General features: G+C 43.1%; 2 protein-coding genes across 2 annotated transcripts; one reads left to right on the forward strand and one right to left on the reverse strand.

Moving 5' to 3' along the window:
* Positions 1-5,049: 5,049 nt before the first annotated feature.
* On the reverse strand, positions 5,050-8,338 carry LOC149275408 (transcriptional adapter 3). Its single transcript, XM_089504783.1, has 8 exons — positions 8,129-8,338; positions 7,726-7,976; positions 7,401-7,506; positions 7,114-7,255; positions 6,573-6,676; positions 6,283-6,392; positions 5,519-5,704; positions 5,050-5,242 (listed from the first exon to the last, which is right to left on the reverse strand). The coding sequence occupies exons 1-8, from the start codon at positions 8,336-8,338 to the stop codon at positions 5,050-5,052; spliced, it is 1,302 nt and encodes a 433-aa protein (XP_089360909.1).
* Positions 8,339-11,982: 3,644 nt separating this feature from the next.
* Positions 11,983-23,820, forward strand: LOC149275409 (tubulin tyrosine ligase 3-like). Its single transcript, XM_089504799.1, has 14 exons — positions 11,983-11,988; positions 12,998-13,116; positions 13,563-13,674; positions 14,122-14,217; positions 18,989-19,145; positions 19,281-19,339; positions 19,651-19,779; positions 20,167-20,281; positions 20,843-20,996; positions 21,225-21,373; positions 21,809-22,052; positions 22,202-22,637; positions 22,714-22,912; positions 23,612-23,820. Exons 1-14 carry the CDS (start codon positions 11,983-11,985, stop codon positions 23,818-23,820), a joined length of 2,184 nt encoding a protein of 727 aa, XP_089360925.1.
* The last annotated feature ends 865 nt before the right edge of the window (positions 23,821-24,685 follow it).

Raw genomic sequence — 24,685 nt, forward strand, 5'->3', positions numbered from 1 at the left:
ATTGCTCCATGCATGTAGGGGGGGGGGGGGGACAGCAGTTTTGGGTACAGCGCTACGGAATTTGTTGGCGCTATATAAAACAATAAATAATAATAAGACCCCAACCGATGGTGTCACCCGGTGCGGTTCGCACCCACCTAGTGACGCCTCTGATCGGAGCTGATTAGATTTGTGATAAATCTTATTGTAAGGGCCACCTTCTGCCATTTTAATGTCCCGTCTGCAGGGCATGATGTAGATGAGCCGTAAATCTAAGCGTTGCCTAATAAAAGAGGAGCCTTTAGGAAGCAGATGGAGAGGGGTCCTGTCATTATAAAGGATCGCTGAGCTTTAATTAGGCAAATATGTTGAATAAAGGCCACGGTCAGTAATGCAGAGGGCTCCAAAAAGCACCGAAGTATCATTGCCAGCACGGCGCAGGCAGGTTGCCGGCAGGCATCATTTTTTTCTGGTCTAATTATAAATATTCCAAGTGTTGCCTGGATGTCGCTGGAAGATAGGGCAGGTTATGGGGTCCCTGGTTACTGATGGGGGTTGTTTCTGCAGGAAAAACAGAGCAGTTACTATTAAAGAGACCTGGAAATATGTAACTATTACACAGAATAGAAACATAGACCCATTCAGCCCCATCTAGTCTGCTGGGAGGCTGTTCCACTTATCTGCCACCTTGTCTTTAATATAAATCTTCTTTACATTAGACCTAAGCCTCTGACCCTCTGGTATACGCACCTTGTAGTTTACACCCATGCTGATTAACCCATACTCTGCTTCTCTGAGCCCATAGTCCCCTCTGTGTATGCTTAAGTGTACTATTTTTATTTAATGTTTGGTTTAAGCTTCAGCCTATAATTCCTTGTCCTTTTGTCTAAACCAGAGCTGTACGACCAGTTTCTCAAGGATTTCGCACCGCAAAATGGTTTAAAATCTACTTATAGTAATGGAACCATAATTGATGTTACGTTAATTACATGACTCTAAAGGTTGATAATAATCTTATCTTTGTAATATGTGTGTGTATATATATATATATATATATATATATATATATATATATATATATACACTCAATGTTCAGCACTGTGGAATATGATGGCACTATATAAAACAATAAGTGATTGTTTTGGCAGACCCTTTGAATGAAGGGACTATAAGAAGCACACAAAATAAATAAGATAACTGAACGCACGTTATTAGTAGGGACCTTTATTATCAATACAAAATGCACCCTCTAGTGTCCGTTTGTGGAATTGCACGTAGGGTCTTTAGAGCTTCACATTGTAACGCAGTTATTTGGCCACTTAGTGGAAGGTGGGAGCAGCTGTAAATTTTTGGGGTCCTAAAAAAAATATTGGGTCCCTTTTTTTTTAACACAAATAGTAAAAAATAGTAAATGCAATAACCACAGCTGGACTGCCCGTGACTAAGCAGCCCTGGCACTTTAAGGCTAGAGTGTGGGTAAGTATGTGGCCCTACCAGCCACCAGCACACTAGCATTTGTCCCGTGCGTCAGACTGCAGATCCGGAGCTGACCACTCGACTGTAAATAAAGGGTTAATAATGGCAGGGCATGTTCAGCCTCTCTTGCAGGGGAAGATCGACGAGAGAAATCAATGGCTTGAAAATGTTCATCTCACCTGTGAACCGCTTTTTGATTAAATGCACCTCGGAGGCATCGACCAATACTAGGCAGAAGAAAGAAGAAACGGGTGATTTGAGCCGCATCTCTGTCATTGTCAGTCCGAGTTGATTCGTTATTTGTCATCAGGGTCTCTTTTCCAGCTTCTCTGGCGTCCGAATGGTTAATTCCCGTTGTACCTGCGCAGTGATGGATTGCAGCCGCCGCTGCGCTGACCCCGGAGTCACCCACAGATCGGCCCGCGCCTCCGCACAAAAATGAATCAAATCTTTTATTTATGGACTGCTTCGTTTTCCTTCTGATCCTGGCTTCTGCGGAAAGGAGCCGCCTGAATCTTAATGCGATTTCCGCTGGAGGATCCGGCGACAAACCGCAGCGACTATTAATAACCTAAACGTGTATATTCACTAAACCATGCGCTTTCAGTGCCTTTATCAAGCGATCCACTGCTCCGCAGGTACCCGTGATATAGCCCTTCTGTGATATACAGAGGACAGCAAACCATGTTCAGGGCATACCTCCCAAGTGACCCTCTTCAGGGGGACAAATCCCTCTTTAGAATCAAATTCCCCTTTTTTTCCTCCCCAATGTCTCACTTTCCTAGTGGCTCGGAATGTTTGCTGGGTATGAGGGTATCGCAGGGTTCTACAGCCCTAAAATCCCCGATCACGTGTATAGAAACAGCAGGGAATGTGTTTATATATTAAACTGTGACAATAAAATACACTATATTATTCTAAATATCTCTCTCAGTGACAAGCAATAAAACTAAATGGCTTGTGTGCATTAGAAACAGCCGCCATTCCCATACCGGTGAAGCTTTTGGATCTGTGAATTCTGAGGTTTCACAATCGGTGACCTGACGCGTTTTACAGGCGACCTACCGAGCTCTCCCAGTGAGATCCAAGTATCTCTCTCTCTCTCTATATATATATATATATACATATATACAACAATACACAAGTAGTGTATATACATATAGCGTACTGTAGGACCAACGATAGTCCCCAATTTCCCACTCTATCTCGCTGTCCCGCTGAGCCCTATCTCTGTTCTGTTCTCCGGGACAAAGGAAGAGGTCAGCGTGACAGCGGGATTCACGCCCCAAAACCCCACAATTTCATTCTCCGGTGTCTGGGACCCCGCAGAATGCATACTGCACGTGCTCAGAATTCTGCACATGCCCAGTAGCGCTGTCAGTTTGAGTGACACTCTACCTCCCAATCCCCGCCCTCCCACGTCCCGACTCCCTGCGGGTAAAAGTTAGGAGATACGTAGACCTGTGTATCTGAGAGCCGATCACAACGACGAAAGAACGTTTATTACTCGGAGGTTATATCAGTAATTCATCGGACTCCATTACCGTATAAAGTGGTCCTCGCCGTGATTTCATTGGCTGGAATATAACGCGCTCCTTGAGGGATTCTATTAAACTGTAGCCGATTATATTATAATATTGAGCAGATTTGAGATTTCCTCCCATACCATAGTTCTTATGGTTTAGGACTACATAGAGCTGGAAGGATAAAGAACATTATGACCTACATTTATAAAGCCGTAGGGCGCGTATTTGGTAAAGCTCTTTATACGGCTGCAACAAAAATACAGTCTAGGGGCGGGGGGTATGTGGAGTAGGGTATTTATTCCTCCCCTTAAAAGATTTATATTTTCAAAGTAACACTTATCTATTGTTGGAGCTTCGGCGAAATTCTGATTTCTGTTTGATGAGGTCCTGCAGCCAGTAAGCTCTTTTCTATTGGCAATATAGATTGTATAGGTGGAACCTATTATTTAGGAGGAATGGGCCCTCTTTCCTCCCCCGATGCCCCTCTTTTCTAGGAGCTCGGAACGTTTGCTGGGTATGAGGGTATCAGAGGGTTCTACAGCCCTAAAAGCCCCGATAACGTGTATAGAAACTGCAGTAAAAAGTAAATTACGTCAACAAAATAAATTATTTTTTCTTGCACTTTATAGCTATCACTGGGTCACAAAGTCATATAAAATGCGTCCGTAATGTTTCCTCCTAGGCATTCCTCTAACTACGACCTCACCTTCATAGCTACCAACAGTTCCAAATTTGCAGGGACTGAATAGCTGATTTGGCAACGTTATTACCCAACTTTAAACACTAACATACCGGAACCCTCCATAATGCAGCAAAAAGTGGGCGGCGAGCAAATCAGAAAGGATCATGCATAAGTGGGCAGGGCTAGCTTTAAGCTCCGCCTCTATGCAATTTTTAATTCGTTTGATCTTGGCTCGCTTTATCATCCAAAGGCATTCTCCAGCACGTCGGTTTTCCTCCCCAACGATCACTTTTGCTCTGCGTCTCACAAAGGGTTAACCACGAGTCATATTCATTGGTAAGAATGGGTGAGATGGTTGCTAGGCAACACCACGGCTATGATCTCCGATTCAAACATATCCCTCATTTAATTTAAAGGGACAGCATGATGATAAAAAAGTGCTATAATATGAAAAATACGATTATCATTTTTATTTGCTGGCAGCTGTGCTTCTGTATCGGCAGCTTTATAAACCGGCACCGCCGTCTGCCTACGTCTGGGGCAAATGTGACACATAGGGGTCTGTTATGCATTTTGGGGATACATCTATTCTCCCACCCATTACGGATTGAAATTAGAAATATATTATATATAAAACCTCTTGCGTTTTTGGTATCTGTTAAACAAATACCATTTTTTGTTTACAGAACAAAAAAGTAATTTAAAATCTATTTTCCCAATATATAGAGCACCTTTGTACGTAAAACAAAAAATGTATTTGAAAACAGCTAAATTGGAGGCAAATGGCTACATTTAGTGCAATCCGTAAATGTAGTTAATTTAGTTTATGTATGCAATAATATATCACACAGCATATGCCTTCTAGCTCTTGTCACATTAATCTTTCAATATTTCGAAAAATAATTTTATGTAAAAATTCCTGGATTTATCACCAAAACCTTTAATTCTGTATGGATTCTAGTCCAGAGATATCCAGCTGTCTACGTGATTAACCGAATTTTACACAAACTTTCTTTTGAAAAACTTTGCTAACAAAACGGTAACTCGTGTCTTGTTAAATCGATCCCAGGACGGCAAAATATTTCACATTTATTTTATTCCAAATAAAATATCACAATGGGAGATATGATCACAAAGGAGAGGTCTGGGGGACGAAGAAAATAATAATATTAATAATAAAAAAAAAAAGTGAATGCAACATACAAATATTTATATAAAAAAAGTTCTGTTTTCTATTGGAACACTAAAAATGTCCTCGAGGGGGCAAACGAAATTGACTCACATCCGTACTCTGGGGTTCTCTTGTAACCAAGTCTGCTCGCTGAAAGCACACAACCTTTCATATCCCAATCCACCAAACACATGTCCGTTTCACGGGAACCCCCTTTATCCGTCCAGTAATTTTAAAATGCTCTCCCTTTCTTTGAGGGCTTTCCAGGCCTGATCCTTCTCTTTCTTGGTCGGGGTTCTCTTCTTCTGTCGGGCCGCCATGATCTTTCGGAAGGCGTCCATAACCTCGTTGTCGGCCATGCGCACCCTTTGTCGTAGCTCCTGTTTATTCATTTCTTCCTTTGCTAATCTGCATCGGCAAAAAAACCCAAAATAATCATTATAAAAATATAGTACAAAGTAACACATTTATAACACCGGACCAAACATCTCCTGCACAGCTGGAGTGTCTGTGTAAGGGGGCTCAATTCACCAAATGGCTCTTTTAGTTAATAAAGCCCTTTATTGCAATGTAGTTTGTGACACCTGGGATCATGATATTAAAGAACGAAGGCATTGCATAGAAGCAAGAAGCCGTGGTGCGTGTCAGAGGACGTACTCTTTAGGCTGCGGTGGGACTCCTTACCTAAGCAGCTCTTGTTTCTTGGCTCGATTGTGGGCGCTCAGAGCTTTAAGCTCGGCCTGCCTCTTGCGTAATTCTGCCAACACCTCGTCTTCCGAGTCTTCGGCAGGGCGATCCTCTGACTCCAGCAGACCCTGAGCGATCAACTCCTCCTTTATCCGAACCTCTAAGGACTTTGTGTGGGGGGCACTGAAACAAAAATGATCACCGATCAGTCGTAGAAAATCTTATTTGTGTAAAATATATATGTTTAAATGAAAGAACCGCACATCCTCCTTGCCAGAAGATCACAATGTTTCAGTTTGGGCATTTATCTATACACAGGAAAGACATAGCGCTGCACGAAAAAGTTGGCTTCCACTACAAGAATGTGCAAAGGAAGGGGAAATCGAGTAATTTTATGGAAATTGCTTCATATCAGTCTTTGGTAGGCCGCAGGGGTCTTAGGGATAAAGAAAACGTACCTCGTCCACATGATTACATATGATTAATACATTAATAAAAAAACACAAAAAAAACCCACACACATTCATGCACACACACACATTCATGCACACACACACACACACTCATGCATTAAGCGGCCTTACCGGCAGGGACTTTATCATCCCCACACAGTATAAAGCATTTTGGAACATCTCTCATAATGTAGATGTTGCTTCCTCTACATACACAAATTTGTCATTCTTTCTTGGCCCCGTTTGGAAATATTGCTACTCTAAACTCCTTAAATCAACATCTTAGGTAGCGAATAACATGTTAATTACCTGAACGGTTTATTTTGGCTTCTGGGAGATGTACTTGCGCCGTCGGTTCCAGACTCCTTCCCAGATATCTCTGGAATAGACGAATCTTCTATCGGGGATATAATGTTCTCCTGGTTTGGGGAAAAAAATCCAGTAAGTTAAAAATGATTTCCATTTTTTTCCTTTTAAAATGAAGTATTTAATCTGATTTATTCATTCATAAGTCATTAAAGGACTTTCAGGAATAGAAGGGGTTGCATTGGATAAAACAAGCATGAAACCTAACCGCGCATGTTAACGTGGGCAATTACCTCAACGAGAGCCTGCAGGAGACGCTGTGTCAGGTGACCAAACGGGCAGCCGTCTTCTGGCTGATCGTGCTGGGATTCGGATTTCTTTAGCAAAGAGTCCACATCTAAAAGCAGCCAGGACAACGTGTGACATTAATCTGCCCCGGTGTATGTTACGGAACGTTACGGTATAAGGGAGGCTTTCTTTACTGAATGGAACCAAGAAGCCGTGATTGTGTTATGTACTTGCCGGGCTCTTTAGGCTTTGATTTCGCAACAACGGCTACGTCACACATTACCTTCATATTATGACGCTAAGGTTTGGGATAAAGATACGTAAAGGGCTGGCGAGTTTTAAACACAAGCCCCCGTGCCATGCTGGTGAGCAGTTAAATGCCCGTAGACACAGTTTTCATACAATGTATTCTCTAGGCATCGATGCCAATCGCCGTCTGGGAATGAAGGGTCCATTTTTAAAAGATAAGTATCTGCTGTTAATAAAACACACGTTGCCTTGTAAGTGTACTTAACCGCCACTCCAGGAATTTTAAAGTACTACTACCTTTGGAGTCGAGTTCGGTCAGCGGTCCCAGGACACCTTTCTTCTTGTCTCCGGTTAGAGAGGCGCGGGCTCCATCTTTCTGCTCTTCCTGCAGGTCCTCCTGTGCCCACCGATGTGAATAGTGTTTCCCAAGTGGTGGAATCTTAAAGCAAAAGACACAGCATATATTTAAACAAAAACACCCCCAAAAAAACTGTGCACATTAGCTTTGTGGATTTTGGATGAAGGTGCAGCACCAGCGAAACCAGTACGTGCCAAGCGCCACTCGATTCACGTTTTATTCTTACCTTGTAATAATCCGCCTCGTCCTCGGGAGGCTTCAGCAGATCTTCCAACACCTTTATCTCTTCTGAAGTGACGTCCGCACAGTAGGGTTCCACGGAGGCCCAAAACCTGCATTTCAGATCCACCAAGTCAGCCGAGAACATGCATTATTTATTATTTAGCCTCATTAAAAAATAAGAATCGCCAAAACCTTTTATTAAACGCTGCCCCTCATCCTGTCGTTAAGGATGCTTCCGCCCAACCATTCCGTACTCCAAGAGGCCTTAAAGACTCTTCATAGCGATAGGAAAAAAATGAGGTTTAAGTTAAAAATAGAAATAACGTTACCTGTTGGGGGCATCATTTTTGGGAATTCTGGGCACATCTACGGGATCTTCTGTCATCTCATAGTCCTGGATCTTGGGCTGCACGTTTCTGGATTTGGGCCGTCCGGGGCCAGTGTTGGCGGCGTGACTACCCTTTCCGTCCAACTTCTGTTTCTTGGGTTTGCTGTGTTTAATGGGTGTTCCCGGCTCGATCTCCTTCCCCACCTTGAGGAATCTTCGATCTCCTTTTTTATCTTGCCAGTCTGTCAGGATCTATAATTAAAAGAGAGGAGGGGGTCGTGAATAAAGAGCTGCAAGAGAGGAGTCAACAAGAAAGACGCACACTGCGCACTTGGAGAGAGAGACATATTCGCCATTTCCTGGACAAACATTAAATATTTGTGACCTCGAACAGCAAAAGTCACCTGGGTCTCGGCTTCCAGGACACGGAGCCGCCGGCTCGCTGATGACAGCAGAGTTTCCAGTTCCAGCTGCAACGTGTCGAGCTCCTCGATGCCGATTCCATCGTCTTCGGAGCGGGAGAGCACCGCGGTGTACCTGGGGCACAGCTTCACGTGGTCTACGGACTTAAACTCGTGGAACTGCAGCGGACAATCCTTTAATTCACTCATCATGGCAACAGAGAGGCTGAGGAAGGGGAGAAACAAACGGTTTACTGGCAGCCAACTTACTCCACACAGCAACACTACTACCACCTCACATAACACTACTGCAGGCAGTGCCCACTCACACACACACTACTGCAGGCAATGTCCACTCACACACACCACTGCAGGCAATGTCCACTCACACACACTACTGCAGAGAGAACCCACTCACACACTACTGCAGGCAATGTCCACACACACACACACACACACACACACACACACTACTGCAGGCAGTGCCCACACACACACTACTGCAGGCAGTGCCCACACACACCCCCACCCACACTACCGCAGGCAGTGCCCACACACACCCCCACCCACACTACTGCAGGCAGTGCCCACTCACACCCACACTACTGCAGGCAGTGCCCACTCACACCCACACTACTGCAGGCAGTGCCCACTCACACCCCCACCCACACTACTGCAAGCAGTGACAACGCAAGCAATAGTACCCATTCCCACACTATTTCATGCAGTGTTCACTCACACACTATTGCAGGCAGTGCCCATGCATGCCCTGCCCCCACATACCCCATCAGCCATTGTACCCACCATTCCCTCTCCAGCACTAAACACTCACACTTCCGCCCCACAGCTTGGTGGTTCCTGCCAGCCCCTCTCCACCGCCACCAGCAGATGGCAGGCCAGGGGCACCAGCGGCCGGTGTCACCTCCTCTCACTTACCGGGAGCCTCCGGCCTATACCACTGCAGAACAGGGGAGTCCGCTTGTAGATTTTAATTTACCACGAGCGCTTCACGTACATTTAATACCCCCTTCAATATACGAATTATGTACCAATACCATCAGCCGCCTCCATAAAGCTGAGTCATACTCAGGCATAACATTTACCTCAATGACCCCTCTTCAGTCACATGGATTCGCCCAAACCGCTCACCGAGAGGGCTGGCTGAGCTGACAATGGACATGTCGCACTCCGCGAGAGGGGAGACCCTCTGAATATTTTAAAAACAACAGAAACTCTGTGACATGAAATAATGTAAAATAAATGTTAAGGGACGTATGCTTTTAGATATTCGTCTTACTTATAATCTTCCACGTAATGAATGTCAGTCTGAATGGGGCATCAATCCACCCCCGACAGTCTGACTTGGTCTGATCCTTCAACATTCCATATTCCCTAATATGGCGAGAAGCTTTCAAGAAGGATACATTTTCAGGGTAGAGGGAGAGCCCATCGAATATTCATTTCTTATGTTCAAAATATACGTCGTTGAGTCAACCCGTACCAACGGTTCTTGGGTTATTTATTACTACGAATCATGCTGTCGTAAATCCCGAAGTAGCGGTTGTAATTAGAATCAAGGAGAGAAAGCAGTGGAATAGTTCCTCCCTGTCACAGGAATGGTATAGGCCGGTCGCTGGCTGTCTCAGTGAGGGGGAAGAGGGTGGTTGCGCCTGCGCAGAGCCGCCACTTCCGCTATCGGGGAGACCGGAGCGATGGTGAGGGGGATGTTGGGGTCCTCGGGGATACGGTGGGGTTGTCGGGGATGCAGTGGAGAAAGGGGCACCCAGGCCTGCGCCGGGAATACCGGAGGCATTGTGGGTGGCGGTAGGGGGAGAGTGTCCGTGGCATGGGCATGGGAGTGGCCCTGAGGTGAGTGAATCAGTCGCTGCAGAGAGCACAAGAGCGGGCCCAGCCCAGGGGCCTCCTTAACATACCGAGGGTGCAGTTTCCGGCTGTCTGCCTCTGACAGGGGTCAGTCCAACTAGCACTTAATGATTTCGGGTAAATTTGGCTTCAGGACAATCTAAATTTTGGTTCAACTCATTCATTATCCAAAAAACAAGGGCTAGTTGTGCCAGCAGAACTGGTGCAGGAGCATTTTGGCTGGCATTTGGCTGCCGAGGCACCTGGGCTGACGGGACTGTGTGGTGCCGGGGGGCACCTGGGCTGTCGGGACTCTCTGTGGTGCCGGGGGTCACCTGGGCTGTCGGGACTCTCTGTGGCGCCGGGGGGGCACCAGGGCTGTCGGAACTTTCTGTGGCTCCGGGGGGGCACTTGGGCTGTCGGGACTTTCTGTGGCTCCGGGGGGCACCTGGGCTGTCGGGACTGTGTGGCGCCGGGGGGCACCTGGGCTGTCGGGACTGTGTGGCGCCGGGGGGCACCTGGGCTGTCGGGACTCTCTGTGGCGCTGGGGTTCACCTGGGCTGTCGGGACTCTCTGTGGCGCCCGGGGTCACCTGGGCTGACGGGACTGTGTGGCTCCAGGGGGGCACCTGGGCTGTCGGGACTTTCTGTGGCTCCGGGGGGCACCTGGGCTGTCGGGACTCTCTGTGGCTCCGGGGGGCACCTGGGCTGTCGGGACTCTCTGTGGCTCCGGGGGGCACCTGGGCTGTCGGGACTGTCTGTGGCGCCGGGGGGAACCTGGGCTGTCGGGACTGTCTGTGGCGCCAGGGGGGCACCTGGGCTGTCGGGACTGTCTGGGGCACCTGGGCTGTCGGGACTGTCTGGGGCACCTGGGCTGTCGGGACTGTCTGGGGCACCTGGGCTGTCGGGACTGTCTGGGGCACCTGGGCTGTCGGGACTGTCTGGGGCGCCAGGGGGGCACCTGGGCTGTCGGGACTGTCTGGTGCCGGGGGCTCCTGGGCTGTCGGGGACTCTGTGGTGCCGGGGGGCACCCAAACTGACAGTTATGTTACCTTTGTAAAAAGAAGTTGGTGCGTTGATATCTTTAGCGCCAAAACTATCTGTGTTCAATCCTCAACTTACAGTTGCATCAGCTGTATGACTTGTGCCAAACACAAAGTCCCCTGTCTGTTTAATGCTAAGCCAGCTGTTTTCCTCACACAGCAGGAGTCCGTACGCGGCCTGGGCATCCATCATTAGTTCCAGATGTTAACATTTTAAATAACACCTATTTTTTATTTTACTCCTTAATACCGTTATTTGAAGCGCCGCATCATCTAATTCATCATCTGAAAAAGAACTAAACTCCTGGCTCGGGACAGAATTTCCAGGTTACATTGTCCTTCTTGAGTTGTAACTGAAAGATTCAGAAGAGAGAAGAAAAAAAACCCCAAAAAACAGCCTTTCCGCAGCCTTGTGGTTTCCTTATTTCTCAATCTCTTTATGCAGTCATGCTTCTGACATTTGAATCTGTTACCCAGCAAAGACGGTTCAAAATGCGGGCCTTCCGTCCCTCAAGAATAGCTGGTCTTCCGTCCCTCAAGAATAGCTGGTCGGCTGCCATGCATGCTAATAACGCAACGTATTGTGTTGACAATTAATTGTATAAAAGGGAGTACTTTATATATGTATATAGTGTGTGTGTGTGTGTCCATTCATTGTCCGGACACTTGGAATGAATGTTACTTTGTGTTTGTGTTTTCTTTGTTAATCCTTTTGTGTTGTATACATAGCCTTTGTTGTTAAATGTTTGTTCTAACAGTAAAATCCTAGAAAAGGTATAAATATATGTAATATGTGTAAATCTCTGTATGTGGAAATGCCTCGGTTTGGGCAGGGTAGATAACGTGTTGTGATAACAGATTGTGAGCTTCTTGGCCTGTATAGAGGTTAAAGGCGTGTGGTTTTAGTGAAACGTTCCAGGTAATACTCGTAGTCGTGTACGGACGCGTCGAAATGCCTGTGAGCTACTGCGTGTGTTACGGGCTTTGGGAATTTTGTAGAGGTATGTTGTGAATTCTGGTGAACATCTTACTATCTGGATCGTGTCGTTAGATCTATCTTTATGGTGATTTTTCACCCTCTTTGTAATGCTATTTCAGCCGTTATCAAATAATAAGAGAGCAGGCGTGATGGGTTTGGGTCATCCAGCGGCGGTACAGCTCCTTTACCTGCCCGTTGCTTGTTCCGGAATAGCGATTGCTTTGGTTTAACTCATTCAAAGCTGGAAAAGCTGCTTTTCTGTAACGTCTTCCATCTCTGCTGAGAACAGCCGGCTCCAAAAATAGACGCGGTTTCATTATTGCCGAAGCTTTGCCGTTATTCTGCTCGTGGGGAAGCTTGTTTGGGAAACTGTAAGATGTTTTCTTTTTTTAGACATTACAAAAAGATAAGAAGGATTTAAGTGTCAATCTGATACTTTTGCTTATTTTTGTTCCTAAAAGGAATTCAAAGGAAAGTTTGTGTTAAATAAAGAAGAGAATTTCATTGAAATAGCTGAAAGCATTAAGTAGCAATACGTATTCCGGAAGTGTTTACCATCATTTATTTATTGATACGTTTATGTAAACAGTGGGGTATTGTGTGCCGTTCCACGCTGTGTGCACAGGAGCCGGGTTATATGGATCTTTTTATGTTTGGCTGTATTCTAGGAACAGGTTCTCTGCGGTTCAGAGGCTTATCTAAGGATTTGTTTACTTAAGGCTAAAGCAGATCTATCTCTTTTCTGAGTCTTTATTACTTTGTTTACGTTCTATGCTTTTATATATAATTATATATATATATATATATATATATATATATATATATATATATATATATATATATATATATATATACACACGCATTCCGCGTTCTCAGGATCAGCCTGTGTGAGGCTAGCGGATGAGAAGGGAAGTTCAGGAGATAAGATACATTGTTTATGTTGTTTACTATGCAGTAATCGTTAACGTCTGCCATGCTTCCTCCGTAGACCGCCACACTTCGCCCGTACCTCTGCGCAGTCCGTGCCACGCTGCATGCAGCGCTATGTCTGGAAAACTTCTCGTCCCAGGTGGTGGAGAGACATAACAAGCCCGAAGTCGAAGTCAGGTAAAAAAAAAACATGCCGTGGAGGCCATATTAGTGCCCATCCATTCTTGATTAGTTTATCAGAAAGCTAGCTTTAAAACACCTGCTATTCTGTTTAACCACATTTCAAAATGCTGTGCTTATGAGTGGCAGCTGAAATATTTGACAGTGGAAATATTTCTGTTAAATACTCTTATCAAATCACTGATTAACTCTTTAAATGCAAGAGGTTGAGACATGAATAGAGAGCTCCACATAACAGCCAGACTCACAGAAGAGATCCATCTCCTGTATAAAGTAATGTGATTTGTGATTGGATGCAGGCTGCATGTTTACGAAAATAATATCCCAATATTTGCACATTTTTAAGGGAGGTTTACAAATAAAATGCGGCCTGTTTGATAACTAACTGGTTTATATAGTATCTTGTCTTTCTGCTTTTGTCACCATATAACCTTGTATTACAGGAGTAGCAAAGAGCTGCTGCTCCAGCCAGTGGTCATTAGCAGAAATGAAAAGGAGAAGGTTTTGATTGAGGGATCCATTAACTCCGTGCGCATCAGCATTGCAGTAAAGCAGGTGAGTATTCTGGAAATAGCTAACGCTGCCATTTCACGTTTTAGTTATCAGGCGCAATAATTGTTCAAATTATTAGCAGTCTGTGCTGGGGGACTGCCATCTATGCACAGGTTTCATATGGAGTATTCTGGTTGTATATTATCTGAAATAACTCTCACCAGTAACCCAGAACTTTGTCACTGGAGCATATAAAGTAGCCTTTGTGTTTGTAATTTGTTTTAAATACATCTTTTAATGATGAATCTCAGCTTGCCATAATGCGATGAGTTATCCAGGGAATATCTAAACAAATCACGTTTAAAATAACACATCATGTTGATTTTCATTCAAGTCTTAGCCAAGGCAGTGTAACTTTTTTTTTGTCTTCCTTTCAAAATACAACTTGATGTCTTCCTTCAATTCAACTACACTTCAGCAAATCGTAATTTATTTTCTCGTCTTCTCCAGGCTGATGAGATTGAAAAAATCTTGTGCCATAAATTTATGCGCTTTATGATGATGAGAGCTGAAAATTTCTTTATCCTCCGTAGAAAGCCCATTGAGGTAAGGACCAGGGGAGGGGGGGGGGGGCTACTTGTATTTTTGACTTGCTTTGCTCTTGATTGAGCCGACAATCTCTGGGTCTCTTCCATATGATCTGTAGTGTCTTATGTAATGGATCCCACCTGCAACAAGGACTTGTTGCTTATTGATCTATATAAGAATCCCCCAAAATACATTTTGTCTTAACCTCTTACCGTGTAATAGGTTTATTTTCCCTTCTGCTAATCCCCCCTCAGTCATTTATTTCACCAATTTAATACATTTTATTCCTCTATGTACATGCCCAGTTCTTTGTTCAGAATTCTTTATATAAATGCCCACATGCTGTCTGAAAGCTAATTGCTTCATGTGTAGGAGTGATGAGAAGTTTTTGCTCTATTATTGTATTGTTCTCCTGTATCTGAAGAACGTGTTCTTGTTCCCAGGGCTACGATATTAGCTTCCTGATCACAAACTTCCATACGGAGCAGATGTACAAACACAAGCTGGTCGACTTTGTGATCCATTTCATGGAAGAGATAGACAAGGAGATCAGCGAGATGAAGCTGTCGGTGAACGCAAGAGCTCGTATCGTAGCTGAGGAATTCCTTAAGAACGTAAGCTTGTATTTTCTTGGCTCTGTGATCCTTTCTGTTGGTTTTGGTAAGACTGGGTACAACCTGGCTAGAAGTCATCATTACATGGGTGGCTCTTAACACTTTTATATCTGTGACTTACTGTTTTTATTTCTCTCTTTTTGCAGTTTTAAAGGCTGTGGATCAGACTGCAGGATGTAACTTCCTCAATTCGTCCCTCGATCTCTGCCTTGCTATCCCCCCAAAAAAGGGAGCCAGGCAGGGGATAATAGGGCCAAGGGAGGGGGCTTGCATTTCGGGGCAGAATAGCGAGGCAGTGAATGTTTGTAAGGGAGACCTCCGGGGGGAAAATGTTGCTTAATGGCATTTATCTTCATTCCAAATCCCCGACAGGATGGGACAGAATATTTTTATTGTTTATTTTGAGAGAAATTATGTGCTTGTCTTTATTCTTCCTTTTTTATTGTTGCCTTTTTTTTTTTCTTCTTCAAAGACATTCTGAGAGACATGAAACCAATAACCAACCGTCATAAAAGTGACATTTAGAGGGGTTTACAAAGCCTACCTGCCTCCCAACACAACAAAATTATTTTTAAATCTTTATTCAAGAACCGATAACCTGCAGCGATACAAGTGATAAATGATACATATGATACAAGTGATAAATGATACATATGATACAAGTGATAAATGATACATATGATACAAGTGATAAATGAGTGAAAGCACAGATGATAGAACTGTTCACTTGCTCCGTGAGGCGGTGACCCAACCACCTGCACTACACGAGGTGTGTGATTAAAGTGTGGTTGTTCTGCTAATTAAATACAATTTCACTGCCCTTGTATCCGGAGGTTCTGTAATAAACACCTTTCTTTCTGCTAAGACGGCTGTGCGCCCGTTCTTATTGACAGTCGTAGTGAAGGAAAGTAATGAGTCTTATCTCTGGAACAGGCATCGCTATTTTTTTCTCTCTCCCATAGACCTTTTTTTGCCAAATACCACGGTGACTCCCTGAACTTCTTTGTAAACGATTTAAAGGTTTACATGCAGTCCAGGTCCAAATGAAAATTGGGAAGCTAAAGTTGTATCTTCTGTTTCTTCTGCTTTTTGCACTTAACTGTAGATTTTTATTTTTTTTTCTTTTTCAAAAAAATAAATAAAGCCTTTTTGTCCTGTCTCCTGTGTGCAGCTTTGTGCATGTTGCTTAAACTCGTATTTTTCAGTAGACTATTCAGTGATCAAAAATGTACATTTTACAATTTTGAGCGGATTTCTACTGCGTTTTTGCTGTTCATTTTTAGTAATGGTTATTAATGATACATCTGACCCAATAGCACGTGCATAATTTCATGGTTGAACCGCGGATGGAGCTTTCTCAGATCCAGACCCTCACCCGCCGTACTGTTTGATTTCACGTTGCGATTGGTCAATCAGAATGACAGAGCAGTTGATTTATCATCCAATTCTCTGTCAATATCGTTTAAAAGGAAACTCCACCGTCACAGTTTGTGGGTAGTTTTATTTTTTTATCTTTCTGTATTTCAATCAATATGACTGGGAATTAAATGGTTTAAAAGTAAGGAATTTGTGTTTTTCTCAAAAGACTACACAACTGGTGTAAATAACCAATATTGCCTGTTTTATATTTTTCCTCCCCACCCTTGCTAAGGCTTCCAGAATAAATTAGCTGCCACTAAAGAGAGGGAAGATATGTATCAAAGAGGTAGAAGTAATGTAATGGGGAGGAATAGTTCTCCACACCCTTTTGAACAGAAAGGTGGGATGTCTGCTCCCGCGGTAAACAGGTAAGGTGAGTTTCTAGTATACTTTTTAATGTCGTGGAACTTGAGTGCAAAGAGTGTGAGTGCCGATGGTAACACCGTTGGGGAAGTGGTCGAAGTGTTATTTCAATAACGTGTTAGTATGCAACTTCCTCTACTTAGTTCTAGCGGGCGAGCAACGCAATTCCTGATACTCTTTACGCCGCTTTGTGTATTACGCACCTCGGTGCGCTATGGGGAGATGTTGGAAACTTGAGACCAACGGATAAAATAGTAAAACAAACCAAAACCCATTTTGTTGGCGGCGCACGTTATTCAGTCTGATTTAATACAAATCAAGACAAGAAGGTGCCACAGAAGGGCCACTAAAAGGATCTAGTACAAATGGTGCTATATACTTTAGAACACTGGGCAAAACATTTTACTTGGCGTGGTGGTTGTAGCTACCGTTGACTGGTATAAGTTTCCAAGCTGTCGTATCGATGTATATTTATCACTCGTCGGCTAGATTTATCATTCGTTTACACGGGTCAATACACATTTATCGGTAGCAGGGGATCGTCTTCACTACAATTTTAGGGGTATCCATGAGGTGCAGTCAAACAAGTGGTATAATACAGGTACACACAGCCGCAGGGGTACAATCAAGGGGTATAAAAGGTATACAGACAGTAGGTAAAGGGTGCAGTCAGGGCACAGATTGTTCTCCCTCATACCTCCATTATACACTCACAAATCGCAAGGGGTATCAGCCCTCCCCACTGGCACTGAAAGGGTTAAATGCCGCCTGTGTCCTGGGGACAGTCCACAAGAGGTCACTGAAGATTGCCCGTCCGGGCCAACGTCACGATGGCTTTAGTTTACCTTGTTACCCTGGAAATGGTTGTCACGTGGACTACAAACAAAAGGGGCGGGATTACTCCGAGCAGGCAGTGTCAGACCGACTGCAAGCGACGGTGCATGCTGGGTGTACCGGGAGCCGGTGATACCCCCAACCCGGGCCAGGCCTGGGTCTGGGACTACCTGCGATGCCCCTCCTGCGATACGGTAAAGTGTATAAGTATATAAATACCCACTGCATTATATAATGAGCAGAGAGCATATTATTATTAATATTACTTTTAATATTATTACTACATATAGCATGACATCAATAAAAAACACAAAATATTGGGGTTTAGTCACTGTTATATGAAAGTTACTGCATTATGTGAAAACATGCAATTTTTGTAAATTGAGGAATAAAATAAAATAGGAAATGAGTACAAATTATAAAAAAAAAAAGAAAGATGGGGGGTATATTAATTTCTGTGTTTGGTTACCATATAGCCCCCTTTAGATAATGCACGGTAAGGGGCAGTTATGATGTTAATGCAGCCCTTTATCAGGATAGATTATTCTCCAGTATGTTAAAATACTTTTTTCTCACACAGGTCGGTGTATTTACCGTTTATCTGGTTGGACTGCGTGGCTCTTTCTGAAAGAGCACACATTTGATTACTGATTCCCGTTACCGGTTGAGTCAACCCGCCACCATGGTGGTGCAGAAGGTACCGTTCATTTTATTATTTCTAATAATGGATACATTCAATAGTGAAACAGGGACCCCTCTTCCACTGTATCAGAAAGTCCTTTTTTGGCTAAATATTGCTTTCGATTGTTTTTCCACAGATTTCTCCTGAATCGCACAAGGAAGGGGGGGATTCCATCGGGAAAGGAGGTCCCAAAACGGGTAGGAATAATGATATTGACATGACCTGTACTGTATTTAATATATATATACTTTTATACCTCTATACATTTTAAATCCTTATCTTATCCTTAAAATATATTTACACCAGCGCAAACACTGATATACAGAATTATTACACAGAGCTTTATTCAAAGGGAAAATAATACTTTTATTTTATTTATTCTCATATTACTCTAGAAAGAAGAGCATCTTCTTCTGATGGGCGTCTGCGGAAAAGAACCCTTCACTCAAGAATTAACCCGGAACAACTGAAACAGGCCAAACTCCTGGCGGATAACGCCATTAAGGTCAGCAGAACTCACTGTTACTGATTTAGTTATGTTATTTACAGTAAATCATCTATAGAATTTCCATTTCCATTCATTTTGTCATTTTGAAGCTTGGGGGGTTACTGTATGGTCTGTGTTCTAAATTAGAACTCCAAGCTCCGTATTGTTACAAACATTTCACTTTTTTCCATGGTCCTCATTTAGATTTTTAATACAATTTGTCATTTGGATGGAACAGAGACGTGCGTTCCTCAACTTTGGATGTTCACTTGCTTTTCTTTTTAATTTATTTGAAGGAAGGCTGGGGGGGGGTCCCCCGATTCGTTAGTGTAAATGTTGGCAGAGTATGATCATTTAATGTGCATCTCCTCTGCTAACACCGTCGTACAGGAGAAGAAGATTTTTACCATCCATGGCCCGTACCCAGTGATCCGTAGATGTCTCAGAGAGCGAGGATGGGTGGAGAGAAAACTCCCCAGCCTTACAAAACCTCGTAGGAAAGGCATGGACGAGGAAAAAGGTGTTGGAAGTGGGAACGACGATGAAGGTAATAATACAGAGGAGGCGCTTTACTCATCATCGAATGTCTGCCGTTAATTAATATTTTTATACCAGCTTGTTTTGACGGCTCTTTAAATTATGCTCTTATGTGTTTTTGTTTTGTGTTTTTTTAAATTATAAGATGAAGATGGTGACAACATGGACAAGGATAGTGATCTAGATGATTTTCACAACCTCACGGTAAATATTTAATTTATATATTAACGTACATTACAGATTCTTATTTCTAATCGTACATATTTCAAAGTGCCGAGAAATATGCTGATTACCACGTTAGCTGAACAATTACCAGCGGACTTTAATCATCTTTGGGGCTCCTTTTAAAGACTGAATGGGATAAGAATGAATGTATCCTTTACACGTTTCCTCTTATTTCACTGGGTTTGGATGCTTTGAGTATCCATTGTTTTTTATATATATATATATATATATATATATATATATATATATATATATATATATAAAACCCCTGGTGTGTTTTCCCCATGTAGTCATGTCTTGTCCGCAATGAAGATCCCTATTTTTTGTGGACAACCAGACGCGACTCCGTGGACTGTCGTTGCCTGCGAAAGGATCAGATAACGAACCATTACGCGCATGCTGCAGCTATTACAACCAAGGTAAGAGGATGTAAAGACTTACAGTCCATTTAAACACAGGCATCAGTACACGGAGAACTGATCTGTCTCCATCTATGAAAGCAGAACTACAAGTTATTTTTTTTTTCTTTTAATTGCTTGCAGTGGTTAAAGTTAAATCTCTGTCGAGGTTATAGAATGATCAGAGAAACCATTAACACCCCAATATATTAATCATAAATCGCCTGTAGGTAGTTGTTTGCCCCTTTGCTTTGGAAACACACTTAAGTTACTTCCTGAACTGTGGAAGAAATGTGGCGGCTGTTTATTTTTGGGGTGAAACATGCTGGAAGTCTGCTGACTTGACTGGCCTAATACTTGAGTCTCTGATAACAAATAAGTTAGCAAAATGAATTACTTTTATTATAGGTTGGCTTATGTGTGAATTTGAGAAATCTGCGTTGGTTTGATGACACTGTTCCAGACGCCTTTTTCCCGCGTTGCTACAGGCTTGGAGTTTTTGATGAGAAGCGAGCGTTTATGGGTAGGAATACTTATCATGATAACTGCGTCCTCTCTGAATTGTGATATGTTGGTCAGATCTAGATGTAATTCTAGCGTACCGAGTAATGATACATTCTGTAAGTTACAGCGAGGAGGTTTGTATCTTGCTGTTATTTGTGAAAATCTCTTTTTATTTTAAAATCAGAGGACTTTTGGCTAACTGCTGCCCAGAGTATCCTGAAGCTGGTGTCAGGAAGCCAACACAGAAGTGGCATCATTTGGGATGGTGAGTAGGGTTTATATAAGACCAGCATAGAAAAAATGTAGTTATAGAAGCTTTTGTTCCATCTAAGGCACTGAAAGCTTATGTAATTTTACATTATTTTCTATGTTGGTCTAGTAAAAGTTGTCAACTTTGCATAAATGTTCCATGTTCTCCTAAACCAATATGACTATATCCAATTTGCTTCCCAGAGATGTTAAAGTAAATATCTAGGACTATTAGACGGATTAAAACACAGAAAGCTCCAATCAATTAGTTATTTCAGCCAACAGATCTGCAAAGTGCATTCATTTTAACTCTGCGTGTTCTTCTCTCCAGGAAACCGCGTCCCAGCTCAGGTTATTGTGACTGCCCTGCAAGCCTGTGAATCGTATCTCGGCACATTGGAACATCAAGATATCGATACAGAGATTCCCATCGTCACTGACGCAGCATGGAACGAGTTCCTACGCAGCTACTATCAGATCATCCAGTAAGTGACGCCGTACAGCGCAGATCTAGCTGCGATTAGAAACTAACTTATAATGAGAGAACATGTAGAATTAAGAGCGTTTCTGAAAGAACCGGTCAATCGAATTTTTATTTGTTTGTCAACCTAAACCCAGAGACCCAACTTGGGTCGCACCAACATTCTTTCGGTGAACTGGAGCAATGGCGCTTCAGGTAAAAGTATATGAACTGTCCCCTTTTATTGTTGCAGTGATGGTGCTGCGATTGAAGACTCGGATCTGTTTGCGAATCGGTGCAACGATGTGCTGGAGAAGTTAAGATCAGTGAATCCACAGCTTGATATCGATGGCGTCAGGAACATCTGGATTGTAAAACCAGGAGCTAAATCCCGTGGCAGAGGTGAGTAGGTTGAGATGTCACTGCTAGATAGAGTTTCAACCATTGCTGAATTATAGACAACCGTAAAAAAGGAAAAGGTGAAGAATTTTTTCACTCCTCTAGATGAAGTCCAAAATAAGAAATACACGAATTCTGGGTCTCATTTTCTCTATTTACGAGTAGCTCGGCCTCCATCTGTGTCTCTCAACGCCTGTCCGGATCTTCAGAATCAGCACCTGCATTCTTTTTAATCAGGAAAGGACTTTAATCAACGGCCCAAAAAATTCCCCGTGGTATTATGATAGCTGCTTATGTAATTGCATCTGAAATGAAATCCCTGTGCATTTCACATGTTCAGTAGAATGACCAGTTTCTACTGTTATTTGAAGCTGAGAAACCTTGCATGTTGTTAGTTTGTGAATAAGATTCTAAAGTTAAATGTTTGTTCCGGGGTAGGTATAATCTGTATGGATCGCTTGGAAGAAATTCTTAAGCTGGATAGCAGTGATCCAGGGATAGTCAAGGAGGGGAAATGGGTCATCCAAAAATATATTGAGAGACCGCTGCTGATTTACGGCACAAAGTTCGATGTGCGCCAGTGGTTTCTGGTGACCGACTGGAACCCTTTGACGATCTGGTTCTACAAGAAATGCTACATTCGCTTCTCATCACAGACCTTCTCCTTGGAAAATCTAGACAGGTAAGTTAGTGGTGGGATTAATGTTATGTTATTCAAGTATCTTACTAACATTTAGTTTTCAATGTCCCATAACATACAGCCTAAACCTAGACAAGTAGTTTTTCATTGACTTGAAACTAAAAGCTAAACACCTTCTCTCGTTACTACAGCTCCATACATCTCTGTAACAACTCCATACAAAAGTATTACGAGAACTCGTGGAGCCGCCATCCTCTGGTGCCTTCTAGCAACATGTGGTCCTGTGATGATTTTCAGAAATATCTACAAGAGATGCGAGCGGGACGCGCCTATCAGGAGGTGATTGTGCCAGGAATGAAATCTGCCATAATCCACGCCATTCAGAGCTCCCAAGATGTGATGGAGCCCAATAAGAACAGCTTTGAATTGTACGGAGCAGATTTCATGTTTGGAGAGAACTTCCAACCCTGGTTGATTGAGATTAACGCCAGTCCAACCATGGAACCATCGACAGCAGTGACCACCGAGCTTTGTGCTGCGGTGCAGGAGGACACCCTGAAGGTGGTGTTAGATTGGAGACGCAACTCAAAAGCAGATGTGGGGTTATTCGAGCTCATCTACAAACAGGTATTGCCCTGAGTATCCTTTCTATATTTTGCTTTAACATATTTTAACCATGTTTTACTGTATTTTGTTCTTGTAGGCTTCTGTAGATGTTCCTCAGTATAAGGGAATAAACCTGTTGGTGGAAGGATCCACTGTTAAGAAGCCACGTCCCCCTCCACAGAGACAGTCCCACGGTGGATTTAATATGGTTATCGCTCCTAGGATAAGACAAAAGTCTTCGTCGATGGTGCAGGCCAGCGTCTCAACAGCAACTTCTCAGGCTAGTCAAGAGGCTAGTACTGGGTCACCGGCAAGCCATCTGTGTACATTAACCAGGCCAAAGACAACAGCGACTCTGACACCACCTAAAATATCTAGGGCAGAAAACAAAGATGAGCTAGGACTGGCACATGGTGGTAGATTATATAGGAGCGGAGTATCTACTTTCCATCATCATTCTCCAATCGACCTAAAACTGCGCCTGTCTGAGAAGCCGCCTGTCCTGCGTTATTCTACCGGGCTACGTGATAGAGGCTACATAGACATGAAGCTCACCAGCCTTGACTCTAAAGTCTTGCCGATTCTTAACAAAGGGGCAACAACCGGTAAGATGACTGACAGTAGAAATGTGTAGAACCAAGCGATAAAAGACCTTTTATATTTTTGTTGAGGCCTTCTCCATAAGCAAACGTTTATTGTTATTAAATACATGTTACAGGTTCCCATTATTTGATACGTTTGTTTATTTGTGTGTCCATGTTAGAAAATTCTCTTCCATAGTTTCTGTTCATTTAAAACAACGACTTGCTTTCCCAGAATTTTTTTTTCCAGTTGCTACCCCATCATAACACTTTTTCAGGATCTCCACAAGCGAGGATGTCCTGAATTCTTTGGGGTAGAGAGAACAACTTAAGGGCAGAATTGTCAACTGTAACCAGCTAAAAGTCAGATTATTCGAGACTCTGCTGAAACATCCTTATTCCTTTTATCCACAGGTCCCATTTACCAACAAAAGATGCCCAGCGTCTTCTTTAAGGGTCCGCACTCCCTGAAGATCCCCTATGTAACAGGTTCCAAAAGCGGCAGGCTACTGGCTAAATCTACCTGCTTACACCTGTCCATGACAACCAACCCTATTAAGCGCCATGAACGAGCACCACCATATATTCGGAACCCCGTTATCCCCACGCCGCTTCGAATGTGAATACCACAGACCTGTCATCTGCTGCCGAAAAAAAGTTTTTTTTAACAAACATTTACGTTTTCAGGACAAATACCTAATTGTATAGACTTGCATAATTTACTCAGGATATTTCCATGTGGGACTATGTTTATTTTTTTTCTTCTGCTTAATGCAGCCATTCAAGCAATTTATCGATATGCTGGTGCTTTAATATCCTCCCAGGCAGAGGGACAAAAAAAAACCATCAACAAAATATATCTCAGGTTTTTAACAGATTAATACCCGTTTCAATGTGGCGCAAAAGACTGTTACAGCCAACATAATGTGAATAAATTACCGATACTATGTATAAAATATACATTTTAGAAATGTGTTACAGGGATATGGGTAAAAAAAAATCAGACACTGGTTGTATGCATAACATGCAAAACACGAAGCAAATTCAAGTCAAGCAGATAAGCAGCGCACGGACTTGTATAGAATGTAGAGTCCAGTACGATTCAAAATGTCAATCTTTATTTATCTTCGTAAGGAGATGAGCATCTGATCAAATGATGAATTGCGCTGGATTCATGCAGATGTCATTTCTATGACGGGAAATCTGTCGCGGCGGCACCCGGCTGTCTGGACCTGTATTGCTGGGAGAATTGGTGGGTGGGATGCCTGGTCCACCGGGATCCATTTTTTTTTTCATGTAAAACGCAAAACTTGAACATTCATTCATTCATTCTCCAGCCCGGTACTGTACAGACCGCCTGAATCAGTGTTGAAAATTGACTGAATGGAACAATGCTCTGTTAACACAGACGTGCTGATCAAACATAAAGAGAATATACATTGTTTTTTTTCAATTATCTTTATTTAATTTTAACCCTTTAAAGACCGG

The sequence above is a fragment of the Sceloporus occidentalis genome, unplaced genomic scaffold, assembly GCF_023333645.1.
Source record: "Sceloporus occidentalis isolate IW3139 unplaced genomic scaffold, rSceOcc1.0.p SCAF_291, whole genome shotgun sequence".
NCBI lineage: Eukaryota > Metazoa > Chordata > Lepidosauria > Squamata > Phrynosomatidae > Sceloporus > Sceloporus occidentalis.

Excerpts from the sequence above, each read along its gene's own strand:
- LOC149275408 (XM_089504783.1), bottom strand. The coding sequence starts at position 8,338 with ATGATGAGTGAATTAAAGGATTGTCCGCTGCAGTTCCACGAGTTTAAG. Across the intron at positions 7,977-8,128 it reads TCCTGGAAGCCGAGACCCAG|ATCCTGACAGACTGGCAAGA; the intron begins GTGACTTTTGCT and ends TTTTAATTATAG. Across the intron at positions 7,256-7,400 it reads ACGAGGCGGATTATTACAAG|ATTCCACCACTTGGGAAACA; the intron begins GTAAGAATAAAA and ends TTTTGCTTTAAG.
- LOC149275409 (XM_089504799.1), top strand. Across the intron at positions 19,780-20,166 it reads CTGCAGCTATTACAACCAAG|GTTGGCTTATGTGTGAATTT; the intron begins GTAAGAGGATGT and ends CTTTTATTATAG. Across the intron at positions 21,374-21,808 it reads AGCTAAATCCCGTGGCAGAG|GTATAATCTGTATGGATCGC; the intron begins GTGAGTAGGTTG and ends GTTCCGGGGTAG.